This window comes from Nycticebus coucang, chromosome 12 (genome assembly GCF_027406575.1).
Source record: "Nycticebus coucang isolate mNycCou1 chromosome 12, mNycCou1.pri, whole genome shotgun sequence".
Taxonomy (NCBI): Eukaryota; Metazoa; Chordata; class Mammalia; order Primates; family Lorisidae; genus Nycticebus; species Nycticebus coucang.
The window spans coordinates 9,994,947-10,008,038 of record NC_069791.1 but is presented as its reverse complement, the minus strand read 5'-3'; the positions used below and the strand labels follow the sequence as shown (position 1 = coordinate 10,008,038).

At 47.7% G+C, this 13,092-nt stretch overlaps 1 protein-coding gene across 2 annotated transcripts; it reads right to left on the bottom strand.

Moving 5' to 3' along the window:
- Positions 1 to 196: 196 nt before the first annotated feature.
- On the bottom strand, positions 197 to 11,410 carry PMEL (premelanosome protein). 2 transcript variants are annotated; one of them, XM_053554357.1, is made up of 11 exons: positions 11,317 to 11,410; positions 9,481 to 9,591; positions 8,906 to 9,052; positions 6,789 to 6,923; positions 6,157 to 6,318; positions 5,207 to 5,923; positions 1,863 to 1,979; positions 1,540 to 1,624; positions 1,224 to 1,429; positions 1,033 to 1,120; positions 197 to 453 (listed from the first exon to the last, which is right to left on the bottom strand). In XM_053554357.1, the coding sequence occupies exons 1-11, from the start codon at positions 11,390 to 11,392 to the stop codon at positions 312 to 314; spliced, it is 1,986 nt and encodes a 661-aa protein (XP_053410332.1). In that variant the 5' UTR covers positions 11,393 to 11,410; the 3' UTR covers positions 197 to 311. The 2 variants fall into 2 exon arrangements, with proteins under 2 accessions (XP_053410332.1, XP_053410331.1); XM_053554356.1 differs by having other exon boundaries at positions 1,033 to 1,141; positions 11,317 to 11,392.
- Between the last annotated feature and the right edge of the window lie 1,682 nt (positions 11,411 to 13,092).

Genomic DNA, 13,092 nt, shown 5'->3' with positions numbered 1-13,092 from the left:
GCAACCTCCTACTCCAGGGCTTAAGCGATTCTCTTGCCTCAGCCTCCCGAGTAGCTGGGACTACAGGCGCCCGCCACAACACCCGGCTATTTTTTGGTTGGTTTGAACCCGTCACAGGCACTGCCCACGCTTTCACTTCTTAAATGACATAGATTCTCCCAAGAAGCAAGGAAGCAAAAAAAAAAAAAAACAGAAACAGGTTCTGAGTGTTTATTTCAAGTTACGGTAGTCTCCAAGAAATGACTGGAGAAAATAAAAGATGTAGATGTTGCTGTGAACTCCAGGAAAATCATGGCATCATCTGAGAGTAATCAAACTTGCTGCCCACTGAGGAGTGGGCTATTCTCACCAATGGGGCAAGTGCGAAAGACCCTAGGCAGACGCAGCCAGTGGGTGCTACCGTGAGGTAGCTGGTGAACAGGGAAAGCTGAGCCCTGGTTTATAAGTCTGCGCCTGATATTGGGGGAAGAGGGAAACTGGTTAGCAATGGACAAAGGCAGCCTGTCGGTACTTCTCCAAAGAAGCAGACATACTCTTTCCATGTCTGTTTGGCAATGACCCTAGCTCCCTCCTCTTCTTCTTACTATCTTCTTTTTTCTGTGGTAACTTCTGTCCATCTCCCTCTCACCCTAGGAGTTACCCTGCTTTGAGCATAATGCCACCCCAGGCCTGAGGATCTGCCCTTCTTGCAGGTGGAGAACTCAGTTCAACCAAACTGCCCCACTCTTACTGTTATTAACAATAGTCATTAATATCATTAGTTGTTATACTTTTGCTTCAGAGCTGATGCTTTACTCTTGTTGCTTTTAATCTTTACAACCTTCCCCACAGGGAAGGTATTAGGTTTTCTACTTTTCACAGTCTCAGGAAGATTCCCCAACATCCTACAGGAAGGCTGCAGCCCCAGCCTGTCCAACTTCCAAACCCCGGCTCTTTCCTGAACACCATGCTTCTTCAAAAGCAGTGGTGGTTCCTCCTCCTCTTGAGGAAGAATGCATAGTTACCAGGGTGCCTGAGCTGGACGGGCCTTACCTATATAATAGAGATGCAAGCACCACAGCCATCAATGCCAGCAAGATGCCCACAAACAGGGGAGTCTGCCCAAGGCCCGCTTCTTGTCCTGCAAGCAGAATCCCAGACACTGCACCAGTCAGTGTCTGCTCTCTACCAGCTGTCTTCTGCCCACTCCCTTTCTTCATCCTAGCTCTTGTCCAAGCACCTACCGGGTATGACAAGCTGGGTGCTGACCATTGCCAAGCTGTTGGCATCAGCCAAAGAAACATTGAGGCAATAGGTCCCCGAACCACCCGTTAGTACTTGGTGCAGAACTAGTTGGCAGGCTGGGCTGGGTGGTACAGGCTGGCACAGCCGCTGGGCAGGAGGCTGGCACCCTGGTGATGAGATGTCCATACAGGCTTCCTTGGGCAGCCTGAAAACGGTATCACCTTACATCAGGGGATCTGGGAAGGGACACCGGAGACCAGAGAGCTAATCAACAGTCAATCCAAGAGTTATCAGGGCAACCAGTGGGACACTTACCCGCCTTGGCAGGACACAGTAAGGTCAAATGCATCCCCTTCACTGGAGGGCACAGCCTGCAGGATCTCGGCGTTTTCAATACCCTCTGTAGAGTTGCATGATTGTAAGTGGAAATTCCTATACCAGGCATCCCCAAGCCCACAGACAAAGGACAGTTCTAAGACTGCTCCACCAATCTCATCTCTGTGTCTTCAAAAGGGGACACTAGCAGTTGAATATTCTTCCTGTCTAGGTGAGTAATTCCTCCCAAGGTATGTCTCCAACACTTTGCCCAAAGCAACATATACCTTCCTTCATCAGCCCCCAAATTAAGCAAGACTCACGGACAATGTCCAGAGTAAGGGAAAAGGAACCATATCGATACAGAACACAATCCAGCGGGACTTGTCTCTTCACCAGCCTTAAGGTGGCTGTACCATCCAGCAGGGAGCTCATGGAACCTGGAAGGAGAGGATTAAAAAGATAAGATCAATTGGGAGGCTGAGGCAAGAGAATCGCTTAAGCCCAGGAGTTGGAGGTTGCTGTGAGCTGTGTGAGGCCACGGCACTCTACCCGAGGGCCATAAAGTGAGACTCTGTCTCTACAAAAAAAAAAAAAAAAGATAAGATCAAGAGACAGATGAGTCATGCAGAAGCACAGACCAAGTGGGCATTTCTCCAGGTTAAGCCAGACCTACTGGATCCTAGAATCTCATTTTATAAATAAGGAAACAGGCCCAGAAGAAGAAAACAATGGCTCCAGAGTCACATGGGATAGGAACAGAGTTGGAGGGTTTTTTTGTTTGTTTTTTTGTGGTTTTTGGCCGGGGCTGGGTTTGAACGCACCACCTCCAGCATACGGGACTGGCGCCCTACCCCTTTGAGCCACAGGTGCCACCCCAAGAGTTGGAGTTTTTAAAAAACCCTCAAATATGCTATGAGCTATGACACTACAACACTCTACCCAGGGCAACAGAGACTGTATCTCAAAAATAAAAATTTAAGGGCAGCGCCTGTGGCTCAAGGGGTAGGGCGCCGGTCCCATATGCCGGAGGTGGCGGGTTCAAACCCAGCCCCGGCCAAAAAAAACCAAAAAAAAAAAAAAAAATGATTTAAAAAACAAAAATTTTTAAATTAAAAAAATCCTCAAATGTTTATTGTGCCCCATACTATGCTGGTCCCTGGGCTAGACATCCAACACTTTAACTCATTTAAATGTCATCATCTCATTCCTCCCTTTTTGCTATGGAATAAGGGAATCCGTGGGTGGAAAAATGGGAGGATGAAGGTCTCAAAATCTAAAAAACATTCTGTATATTTATACTTGAGCGGAAAATGATATTTATATATCATATATCATTTCATTGTGTAAATGATCACAGTCTGTTTCCTGGCCTTCCCAATAGTTCTCAGTGGTAGAAATCTGGCCAGGTGAGGTGGTTCAGCTGGTAATTCCAGCACTGTGGGAGGCCAAGGCCAGGTGGATTGCTTGACCAGCCCGAGCAAGAGTGAGACCTTGTCTCTACTAAAAATAGAAAAACTAGCCGGGCTCAGTGGCTCATGCCTATAATCCTAGTACTCTGGGAGGTAGAGACAGGTGGATTGCTCTGAGCTCACAGGTTTAAGACCAGACTGAGCAAGAGTGGTTTTAGAGTAGTTCTCTAAAAATAACTGGATACTTGGTGGCGCCTGTGGCTCAGTGAGTAGGGCGCCGGCCCCATATACCAAGGGTAGCGGGTTCAAACCCAGCCTCTGCCAAACTGCAACCAAAAAATAGCCAGGCGTTGTGGCGGGCGCCTGTAGTCCCAGCTGCTCGGGAGGCTGAGACAAGAGAATCGCGGAAGCCCAAAAGCTGGAGGTTGCTGTGAACCGAGTGACGTCATGGCACTCTACCGAGGGCAGTAAAGTGAGACTCTGTCTCTACAAAAAAAAAAATAATAATAATAAAATAAAATAAATAACTGGATACTGTGGTGGGCACCTGTAGTCCTAGCTACTCGGGAGGCGGAAGCAAGAGAATTGCTTGTGCTAAAGAGTTTGAGGATGCTATGAGCTATGATCCCACGGCATTCTACCAAGGGTGAGAAAGCGAGACTGTCTCAAAATAAAAATAAAAATAGAGGGCGGCACCTGTGGCTCAGTCGGTAAGGCGCCGGCCCCATATACCGAGGGTGGCGGGTTCAAACCCTGCCCCGGCCCAACTGCAACAAAAAGATAGCTGGGCGTTGTGGCGGGCACCTGTGGTCCCAGCTGCTCGGGAGGCTGAGGCAAGAGAATTGCTTAAGCCCAGGAGTTGGAGGTTGCTGTGAGCTGTGTGATGCCACGGCACTCTACCCAGGGCCATAAAGTGAAACTCTGTCTCTACAAAAAAAGAAATAAATAAAAAATAAAAATAGAAAAACTAGCTGGGCAGTGCCTATGGCTCAGTGGGTAGGGCACCAGTCCCATATACTGAGGGTGGTGGGTTCAAACCTGGCCCCAGCCAAACTGCAATAAAATAAATGGCCAGGGAAGGCGCCTGTGGCTCAGTGAGTAGGGTGCCGGCCCCATATGCCAAGGGTGGCAGGTTCAAACCCAGCCCCGGCCAAACTGCAACAAAAAAATAGCCGGGCGTTGTGGCGGGCGCCTGTAATCCCAGCTGCTCGGGAGGCTGAGGCAAGAGAATCGCGTAAGCCCAAGAGTTGGAGGTTGCTGTGAGCTGTGTGACGCCATGGCACTCTACCCGAGGGCGGTACAGCGAGACTCTGTCTCTACAAAAAAAAAAAAAAAAGAAAGAAATGACCAGGCATTGTGGCGGTCCCAGCACTTGGGAGGTCCCAGCACTTGGGAGGCTGAGGCAGTAGAATCACCTGGGTCCGGGAGTTGGAGGTTGCTGTGAGCTGTGTGATGCCATGGCACTCAACTGAGGACAATAAAGTGAGACTCTGTCTCTACAAAAAAAAAAAAGAAGAAGAAGAAGAAAAAGTAGCCAGACATAGTGGCAGGAACCTGTAGTCCAGCTACTTGGGAGTCTGAGGCAAGAGGATTGCTCATGCCCAAAAGTTTTAGGTTGCTGTGAGCTGTGATGCCATAGCACTCTATCCAGAATGATAGTGATACTCTGTCTCAAAAAAAAAAAAAAAAGAAAGAGTGCCAAATCCTAACCACTAGACCACCAGGGAAGACACCCTAAACGGTAGAGAAGCAATAAGCTCTCTCCTCGTGGACTAAGGGAAGATTCTGGTTGTCTAAACTCTACATCTATTCATGATCATTAAGAGAGACTTCAGGGTTTTATAGCCAGGCTAATGAGAGCTCTGAGGGAACCACAGTGCCAACATCTGGGTCCTGGATAAGACTTTCGGTAGAGTAGTGACAAATACCCAACTTCAATGAGCCTCATGGCTCTGTTCCTGTAGCTCAGCAGCTAGGGCACCAGCCACATACACCGGAGCTGGCGGGTTTGAATCCAGCCTGGTCCTGCCAAACAACAATGACAACTACAACCAAAAAATATCCAGGCTTTGTGGCAGGTGCCTGTATCCCAGCTACTTGGGAGGCTGAGGCAAGAGAATTGCTTAAGCCCAAGAGTTCGAGGTTGCTGTGAGCTGTGATGCCACAGCACTCTGCCAAGGGCAACATAGTGAGACTCTGTCTCAAAAACAAAAACAAAAACAAAAAACAAGCTTCAATGACACTGGTTTTCTTACCTGTAATAGGTTCTGTAGGCATGATTGGGCTGGCACCTGGACCTTCAGGTTCAGGGGTGGATAACTCGCCAGCTGCAATCTCTACCAACTCTGTAGTTGTTACCTGTGCATCTGTGGTTCCCTCTGCAGTAGACATCTCTGCAGGTGCTGTGCCTGTAGGTTCTGTAGTTGACATCTCTGCAAATGTGGTACCTATGACCTTTGAGGTTGGTACCTGCTCAAGTGTTGTACCTGTGCCCTCAGCAGTTGGCACCTGCATGGGGATAGTCCCTGTGACTTCTGTGGTTAGCACCTGCACAGCTGAGGTTCTGAGGGACTCTGTAGTTGGCACTTGGCCAGGTGTAGTATCTACAACTTCTGCAGTAGGCATTTGACCAGTAGTGGTGTCCGGGACCTCTGCCGTTGGCATGTGCCCATTGGTAGTGCTTGGAACTGGTGAGGAGCCGCAGGAGGTGAGTGGAATGGCAGCCTGCATGACCACCTGGGCAGTGACTAGGCCAGACTCCAGGTAAGTGTGAGTGACCATAAGTGCCCGAGAGATCAGGGTCCCAGTACTGTCTCCAAAGTCCCAAGTATAGGAGAGGTCAGCCCCAGCCAAATAGCCACTGGGGTCATGGAGCTTGAGGGCAAAGGTCAGAGGTTGATTTTTCAGGAAGTGCTTGTTCCCTCCATCCAAGGCCTGTAGCTGGGACACACTCACAGAGAAAGGCACCTGGTCTAGGATTGGAGACAGAAAAGATGAGAACCAGGTCTGGGCCACAGTTTCTCTTTTCGCAGACACACTCTCTAATCGCAAGCTAACCAAACAGTCCTTCACTGGCTATAAACCCCACATTTCCCCACCCAGGTCTTCCTTAGCCAGCCCCTTCAGGGTTCCACGCATGTCACCTTCCAGTCCAGCCAAGCCTCCCCCCCCCCATAATTAGCCTTACGCCTTCCTAAACCCTTACCAGTAATGGTGAAGGCTGAGCTGGAGTGAGCAAGGGGTACGTAGCTCCGGGACCCCCGGTGGTGGTAGACAGTCACTTCCATGGTATGTGTGCCCAGCATTGCCCTGCCTGTCCCAATGCTCAGCCCGGATGCTGGACCCCCTAGAACTTGCCAGTATTGACCTGAGGTTTTTGGAAGGAAAAGCAGGGAGGAGGAAGTTACTAGTCAAAGGGAACTGAGGGGTACCAGAGAAGAGAGGTCAGGAGGTCTGTTAAGGGTGATTACTTCTGAGGGTGTTTGGAAGACTATGACATGGGGGGGGTGCAGGAAAGAGGTCTTAATGGCGGGTTCTGTGGGGTTAGGACTACCCTGGAGAAGGGCTGCCAGAAAGAATTATGATAGAGGGCAGCGCCTGTGGCTCTAAGGAGTAGGGCGCTAGCCCCATATACTGGAGGTGGTGGGTTCAAACCTGGCCATAGCCAAAAATTACAATAGAATTGAAGCAGGCTGGGTGCTATAGAAGAAGAAGAAGCCTGGGGAAAATGAAGACAAAGGAAAATCAAAGAAGTTAAGGGTGGCAAAAAGAAAGGTGATCGGGTATGAAAAGGTAAATACAAGTGTGGACGACAGGCCAGAGAAGGGAGTCCCTCACCCCAGGTCTTCCAGACATAAACAAAACTTCTCCTCTGAGACCAAGGGACAGATGGACAGGGCCCACCATCAGGGAAAATGCAAGTATCATCAGGTTCCTGGGGATACACTGGCTGTCCTCCCCACGCTTGGCTCCCTGAAAGGTAAATACAGAGTCACCATCAATCAAACCCTAGCATTCTTTATTATGTACCAAAACCCCTAGAATTTCTCCTAGAGGATCATAGAGAAGCTCTGGGAATAGTCTCTAGCTAGAAAGTACATTCTTCCGGGTATAATACATTTGGGGTGATAGTTGGGAATATGAAAACTACAATTTAAGATGCACATATATATATACTTACAAAGGAAAGAGTTTGAACCTATGTCAAAATGTTTAGTATTTGCCCTAGCTGCTGGGATAAAAATAAAAACAACAGCACTAGATAACATTTATTGAGCCTTTACTATAGTCTAGACAGACATTATCTTAAGTACTTTACATAGAATCACTTTTTTTTTTTAATTGTTGGGGATTCATTGAGCATCACTTTTTTTTTTTTTTTTGAGACGGAGTCTCACTATGGAGCCCTCAGTAGAGTGCTGTAGTGTCACAGCTCACAGCAACCTCAAACTTGGGGGCTCAAGCAATTCTCTTGCCTCAGCCTCCCAAGTAGCTGGGACTTAGGCACCCGCCACAATACCCGGCTATTTGTTCTTTGTTGTTGTTGTTGTTGCAGTTGTCATTGTTGTTTAGCTGGCCAGGGCCAAGTTTGAACCCTTCAGTCTTGGTGTCTGTGGCCGGTGCCCTAACCACTGAGCTACAGGCGCCAAGCCCACTTTTTTGTTTTTCAAGATAGGGTCTCTGTTATCTGGGCTAGAGTGCATTGTTATCACCATAGCTCACTGCAACCTCAAACTCCTGAGCTTAAGCAACACCTCAGGCCAGGTGTACTGGCTCACACCTATAACCCTAGCACTCTGGGAGGCCATGGTGGGTGGATTGCTTGAGCTCAGGAGTTTGAGACCAGCCCGAGAAAGAGCAAGACCCTGTCTCTCTCTAAAATTTGTTGGGCATTGTGGTGGGTGCCTGCAGTCCTAGCGAATTGGAAGGCTGAGGCAAGGGGATTACTTAAGCCCAACAAAGAGTTTGAGGTTGCTGTGAGGTATGACACCATGGCACTCTACTGGGGGCAAGAAAGTGAGACTCAAAAAAAAAAAAATCCTCCTACCTCAGCCTCCTGTGGCATCACAGCTCACAGCAACCTCAAACTCTTGGACTCAAGCGATTCTCTTGCCTCAGCCTCCCAAGGCGCTGGGGCTATAGCCGCCTGCCACAACACCCAGCTATTTTTTAGAAATGGGGTCTCACTCTTGCTCAAGCTGTCTGGAACTTCCGAGCTCAAGCAATTCACCCGCCTATTTTTTTTTTTTTTTGTAGACGAGGGGTCATACTATGTTCCTCAGGCTGGTCTTGAACTGGGCTAAAGTGATCCTCTCAACTCAGCCACCCAAAGTGCTGAGAATACAGGCATAAGCCACTGCACTTGACCCTTATCACATTTTATTTTATTTATTTTTGCAGTTTTGGGCCGGGGCCAGGTTTGAACCTACCACCTCCTGCACATGAGGCCAGTGCCCTACTCCTTAGAGCCACAGGTGCCACTCCTTATCACATTTTAATCTTTACAACAATCTCTTTCTGCTTTGATAATAGAAGCATGAAACAATCAAGTAATTCGCCTAAGATCACATACTTAATTTAATTTAATTCTAGGTCTGCCCAACTTCTAGGTCCACAGGATTCCATTTTCCCCTATATTAAAGACTATAATTTTCTTTTTGTTTTATCTCTGTTTTCTTGTTTTTTTTTTTTTTTTGTTTGTTTGTTTTTTTTTGCATTTTTTGGCTGGGGCTGGGCTTGAATCCGCCACCTCCGGCATATGGGGCCGGCACCCTACTCCTTTGAGCCACAGGTGCCGCCCTATCTCTGTTTTCAAATTGCACTACAATGAGTATATATGACATATATAACTTGTTGAAAAAAGTAGAGGATGAAGGGGACATTCCCTAGGCTCATTTGAGATACCAAGGGACCTGAGTCCTAGGAATAAGGGCCTAGAATTGAGAGGTACTCACCATTGATGATGGTGTTGTTGGCCCAGATTACCTGCCCATTTGGCAGTACTTTTTGGCTTCCAGGGAAATGCAGAGAAATAGAGAAGGAAGCATTTGCACCAATCAGAGTAGGTCCATCATTACTGACCTCCAGAGATACTTGACCACCTGGGAAAGAAAGCTGCATTAGCTGGGATTCATTGGCTTCCCCTCCCCAGATACAGTTGTTTTGTTTTGTTTGGAGAGAAAGTCTCACTATGTCACCCTCAGTAGAGTGCTATAGCATCACAGCTCACAGCAACCTCCAATTCTTGGGTTTAAGCGATTCTCTTGCCTCAGCCTCCCAAGTAGCTGGGACTACAGGCGCCCGCCACAACGCCTGGCTATTTTTTGTTGTAGTTGCTGTTGTTTAACTGGCCCGGGCTGGGTTCGAACCCGCCAGCCTTGGAGTATGTGGCTGACACAGTAACCACTGTGCTACGGGCACCAAGCCCAGATATGTTTTCTTTTCACAAATTATATTCAGCCCAGTTCTTCTTGCTCTTCTCCCCATCCCATTCCCACCATGCCCTCCTTTGGAAGTTCTAAGTTCCCACCTTTCCAGCAGTCAAGTCCCTTGACTTCTGTCCACTCTGGATACAGCTGTCTATTCCAGGCTTTAGTTCTAAATTCCCTTGAGACACCAAGCCAGTCCTGTTCTCTGGGTCCTAAGAAAAATGTGTCATGAGGGCCTTGGGATCCTCACTCAGTCCCTTCCCAGAGGGTAATACTTTATCCTTTATCATTCCATTCATCCTCACATTCAAAGTGGCATTTTAATTTACTGAATATCCACCAGGTACTACTTTTATAGGCACAAAGGACTTAAGAAATGAATAAGATATGGCTCTGAAGGGATTCAAGGTGAAATAAACATGTACATAAATTATCTTAATTCAAAGCACTGTTTAATATGTGCCATAACAGATGCACATGTAGCGCAACAAAACACAAGACTAAATAGATTAATTCCATTCTAGCTGATTGGGAAAGACTTCAGTGGGTAGTGGCCCTAGGACTAGCATGAGTAAATGCATGGAGACATAGAAGAACATGGCATGTCAGGTTGAGAATGTGGGTTGGAGACTTAGAGTGCCAGGATAAGGATCCTGTAGGCAAAGCCATCTCTGATGATTTTTTGTTTTACTATTTTAAATTAATATACAATTCATATAAAATTTACCCCTTAGAAGCTTTTGAATATGATCAAATTTGTGTTTTAGAAAGATCACCACGGCAAGCAGTAAGGATGATGGATTAGAAGTAGGCAGAGATTGAGGGTGTGGGCATAGAAGCCAAAATTATTGTAACTGACTGAGAGAGGTCTGAGGGAAAGAAGGATATAATGAACCTCCATATGCCTCACCCAGATCCAACTATCAACATTTTGTCACATTTGCTTTATCTATCCTTATTAGTGTTGCTTTTGGTTTGGGGGATGAGAAGGTGAGTTGGCGAAAGTATTTAATATCAAATCTTCCTCTATTAACCCTATAAATTCAGTATGTATCTGTAAAAAATAATGAATATTTCTTGCATAAGCACAATATCCATTTCATGCTAGACAAAATTATCAAACCCAATCCACATAAAATTTCATAAACATCTAGAAAAACATCTTCTTATAATTTTTAAAATCAGAATCCAAAATGTAAGCCCAATCTTTTAAGAGCCTCGGGTGGGCCCCATTTCTAATGTGTGCTGTAAACCCAGTTGATTCTGCTGGGGGAGGAGTTGGAAACATCTCATTGAGCATCCCATCACTAGAGCAAAAGAAGTCATAAGATGTCCCAATCTTTTTCCACTTGCAACCCTCCCTCTTCAGAGCAGTACAGTGACATTCCAGACCCTCTCACCACTCCCTACTCCCGCCCCTTTCTCCTGTCACGAGGTCCCAATCCCCCAGAGCCCTTTCATGTGATGCTCAGCTGAGACCCCTCTGCCTGTCTCTCCCAACCCCAGAACAAAAGGCCTCGGCTGTGTTTACCCATCTACATCCTAAAGAGGGAAGGGGGTTATCTGCTTAGCCTTTTCACCCAATACCACATTCTCTTACTCCGCACTTTAAATTCCCTACCCCAAGTGCCTGAAACATTATGTAAAATAGTTCCTATCCACTTCCCTCTTCTGGAGCCCCTGCTCCAGGTCACTGCCAAAGGGGCCACAGAATTAGTGCCCCATAGACCTGCTATCCTTCTGCCACTCTAAATATACCAGATTATTTTCAGGTTCAATCCCAAATTTCCATGTAGGGAACGAACTCAATCCTCACTAAATCGAATGGGTGGGAGAAGCCTGAAGTATTGCTGGTATCTCCCATTAAGAAAGGAAAACCCAGAGTAGGTGTTCATCACCAAATTCACGGCTATTCACCTCCACATTCTCACACTCACCTTCTGTCCTCCCCACAGCCACCAGAGCACTCATCACAGCCCAAGGGAAAAGGCACCTTCTCAGCTCGAGATCCATCCTGTCCTTCCCTCCAGTAACCAAATGGTGCTACAGGGCTGGGATCAGCCCCTATATAAGAAAGGGGTGCTCATTTGCATGGCCCTCCCTCTTCTCTCTCTAGGGGAGTCCTGGGAGGGGCTGTAGGACAGGAGAGGGGAAGAACTGAGGAGGGATCCGGGTCGTTGGACATTCCTTTACATCACACTACTCAATGACAGTTTCTGGTTTCACTGGGTCACTGTGACACACTCGATCCCCAGGGAAAAGAGTTGACTGAAAGAAAGGCCGCTACACAACGCATACTAGACATACGTAATTCATCTTGGAAGAATGAATTAATCAATCCAGGAATTTATTTAAAAGACAGAAACAGGGCGGCATCTGTGGCTCAAAGGAGTAGAGCGTTGGCCCCATATACTGGAGGTGGCGGGTTCAAACCCAGCCCCGGCCAAAAACAAACAAACAAACAAAAAAAAAAAAACGGAACACTGCATCCAAAACAGAGAGAGCACACTGGAGTAAGCTGAAAGGCTGTGGCAACACTTCTCAGAGCCCTGGGTTCTTGTTTTTCAAAAAAAGTTCCCTGAGCCAGGTCATATTTTTTTTTTGTTTGTTTGTTTTTGAAACAGAGTCTCACTTTGTGGCCCCTGGTAGAGTGCCCTGGCCTCATAGCTCACAGCAACCTCTAACTCTTGGGCTCAAAAGATTCTCTTGCCTCAGCCTCCCTAGTAGCCTGGACTACAGGCGCCCACCACAGCGCCCGGCTATTTTTTGTCACAGTTCTCATTGCTAGTTAGCTGGCCCAGATCGGGTTCGAACCTGCCAACTTCAGTGTAAGTGGCTGGCGCGTAACTACGGTGCTATGGGCGCCGACCCAACTTTTTTTTTTTTTTTTTTGAGAAAGAGCCTCAAGCTGTCACCTGGGTAGAGTGCTGTAGCATCACAGCTCACAGCAACTTCCAACTCCTAGGCTCAAGTGATTCTCCTGCCTCCGCCTCCCAAGTAGCTGGGACCACAGGCGCCCGCCACATCGCCCGGCTATTTTTTGGTTACAGCCGTCATTGTTGTTTGGCGGGCCCGGGGCCGGATTCGAAACCACCAGCTCAGGTGTATGTGGCTGGAGCCTTAGCCACTTAAGCCACAGGCGCTGAGTCAACTTTTTTTTTTTTTTTTTTTTGAGACAGAGTCTCCTCGTTGCCCTCGATAAGAGTGCGATGGCTTCTCAGTTCACAGCAATCTCAAACTCTTGGTCTCAAGCGATTCTCTTGCCTCAGCCTCCCGAGTAGCTGGGACTACAGGCACCCGCCACAACGCCCGGCTATTTAGAGATAGTATCTCGCTCTAGCTCAGACCAGTCTCGAGCTCATGAGCTCAGGCGATCCGCCCTCCTCTGCCTCCCTAAATGCTGGGATTACAGGCGTGAGCACCGCGCCCGGCCCTGGGCCAGGTGGAATTTAAACTTAGGTCGGTACACATTTTCGCCAGGGATGGTTAAAAGAGAAAGACAGCACAGAATCCCTTAATCCCTAGAGACATAGCTAGGAAACTCGAACCCAAAGCAGACACTTGGGAAAAAGTGTTCCGCAGACCCTCAGAGGAAGAAACTTGTCTGACCCCTCGGAACCAAACGTGCACGGGGCAGAGTCCCTTGAGGCTAACCCCGCCCTCTCTGACGTTGGCCAATAGGAAGGTCTGGGGGCGGGGCCAGGGAAACGCGG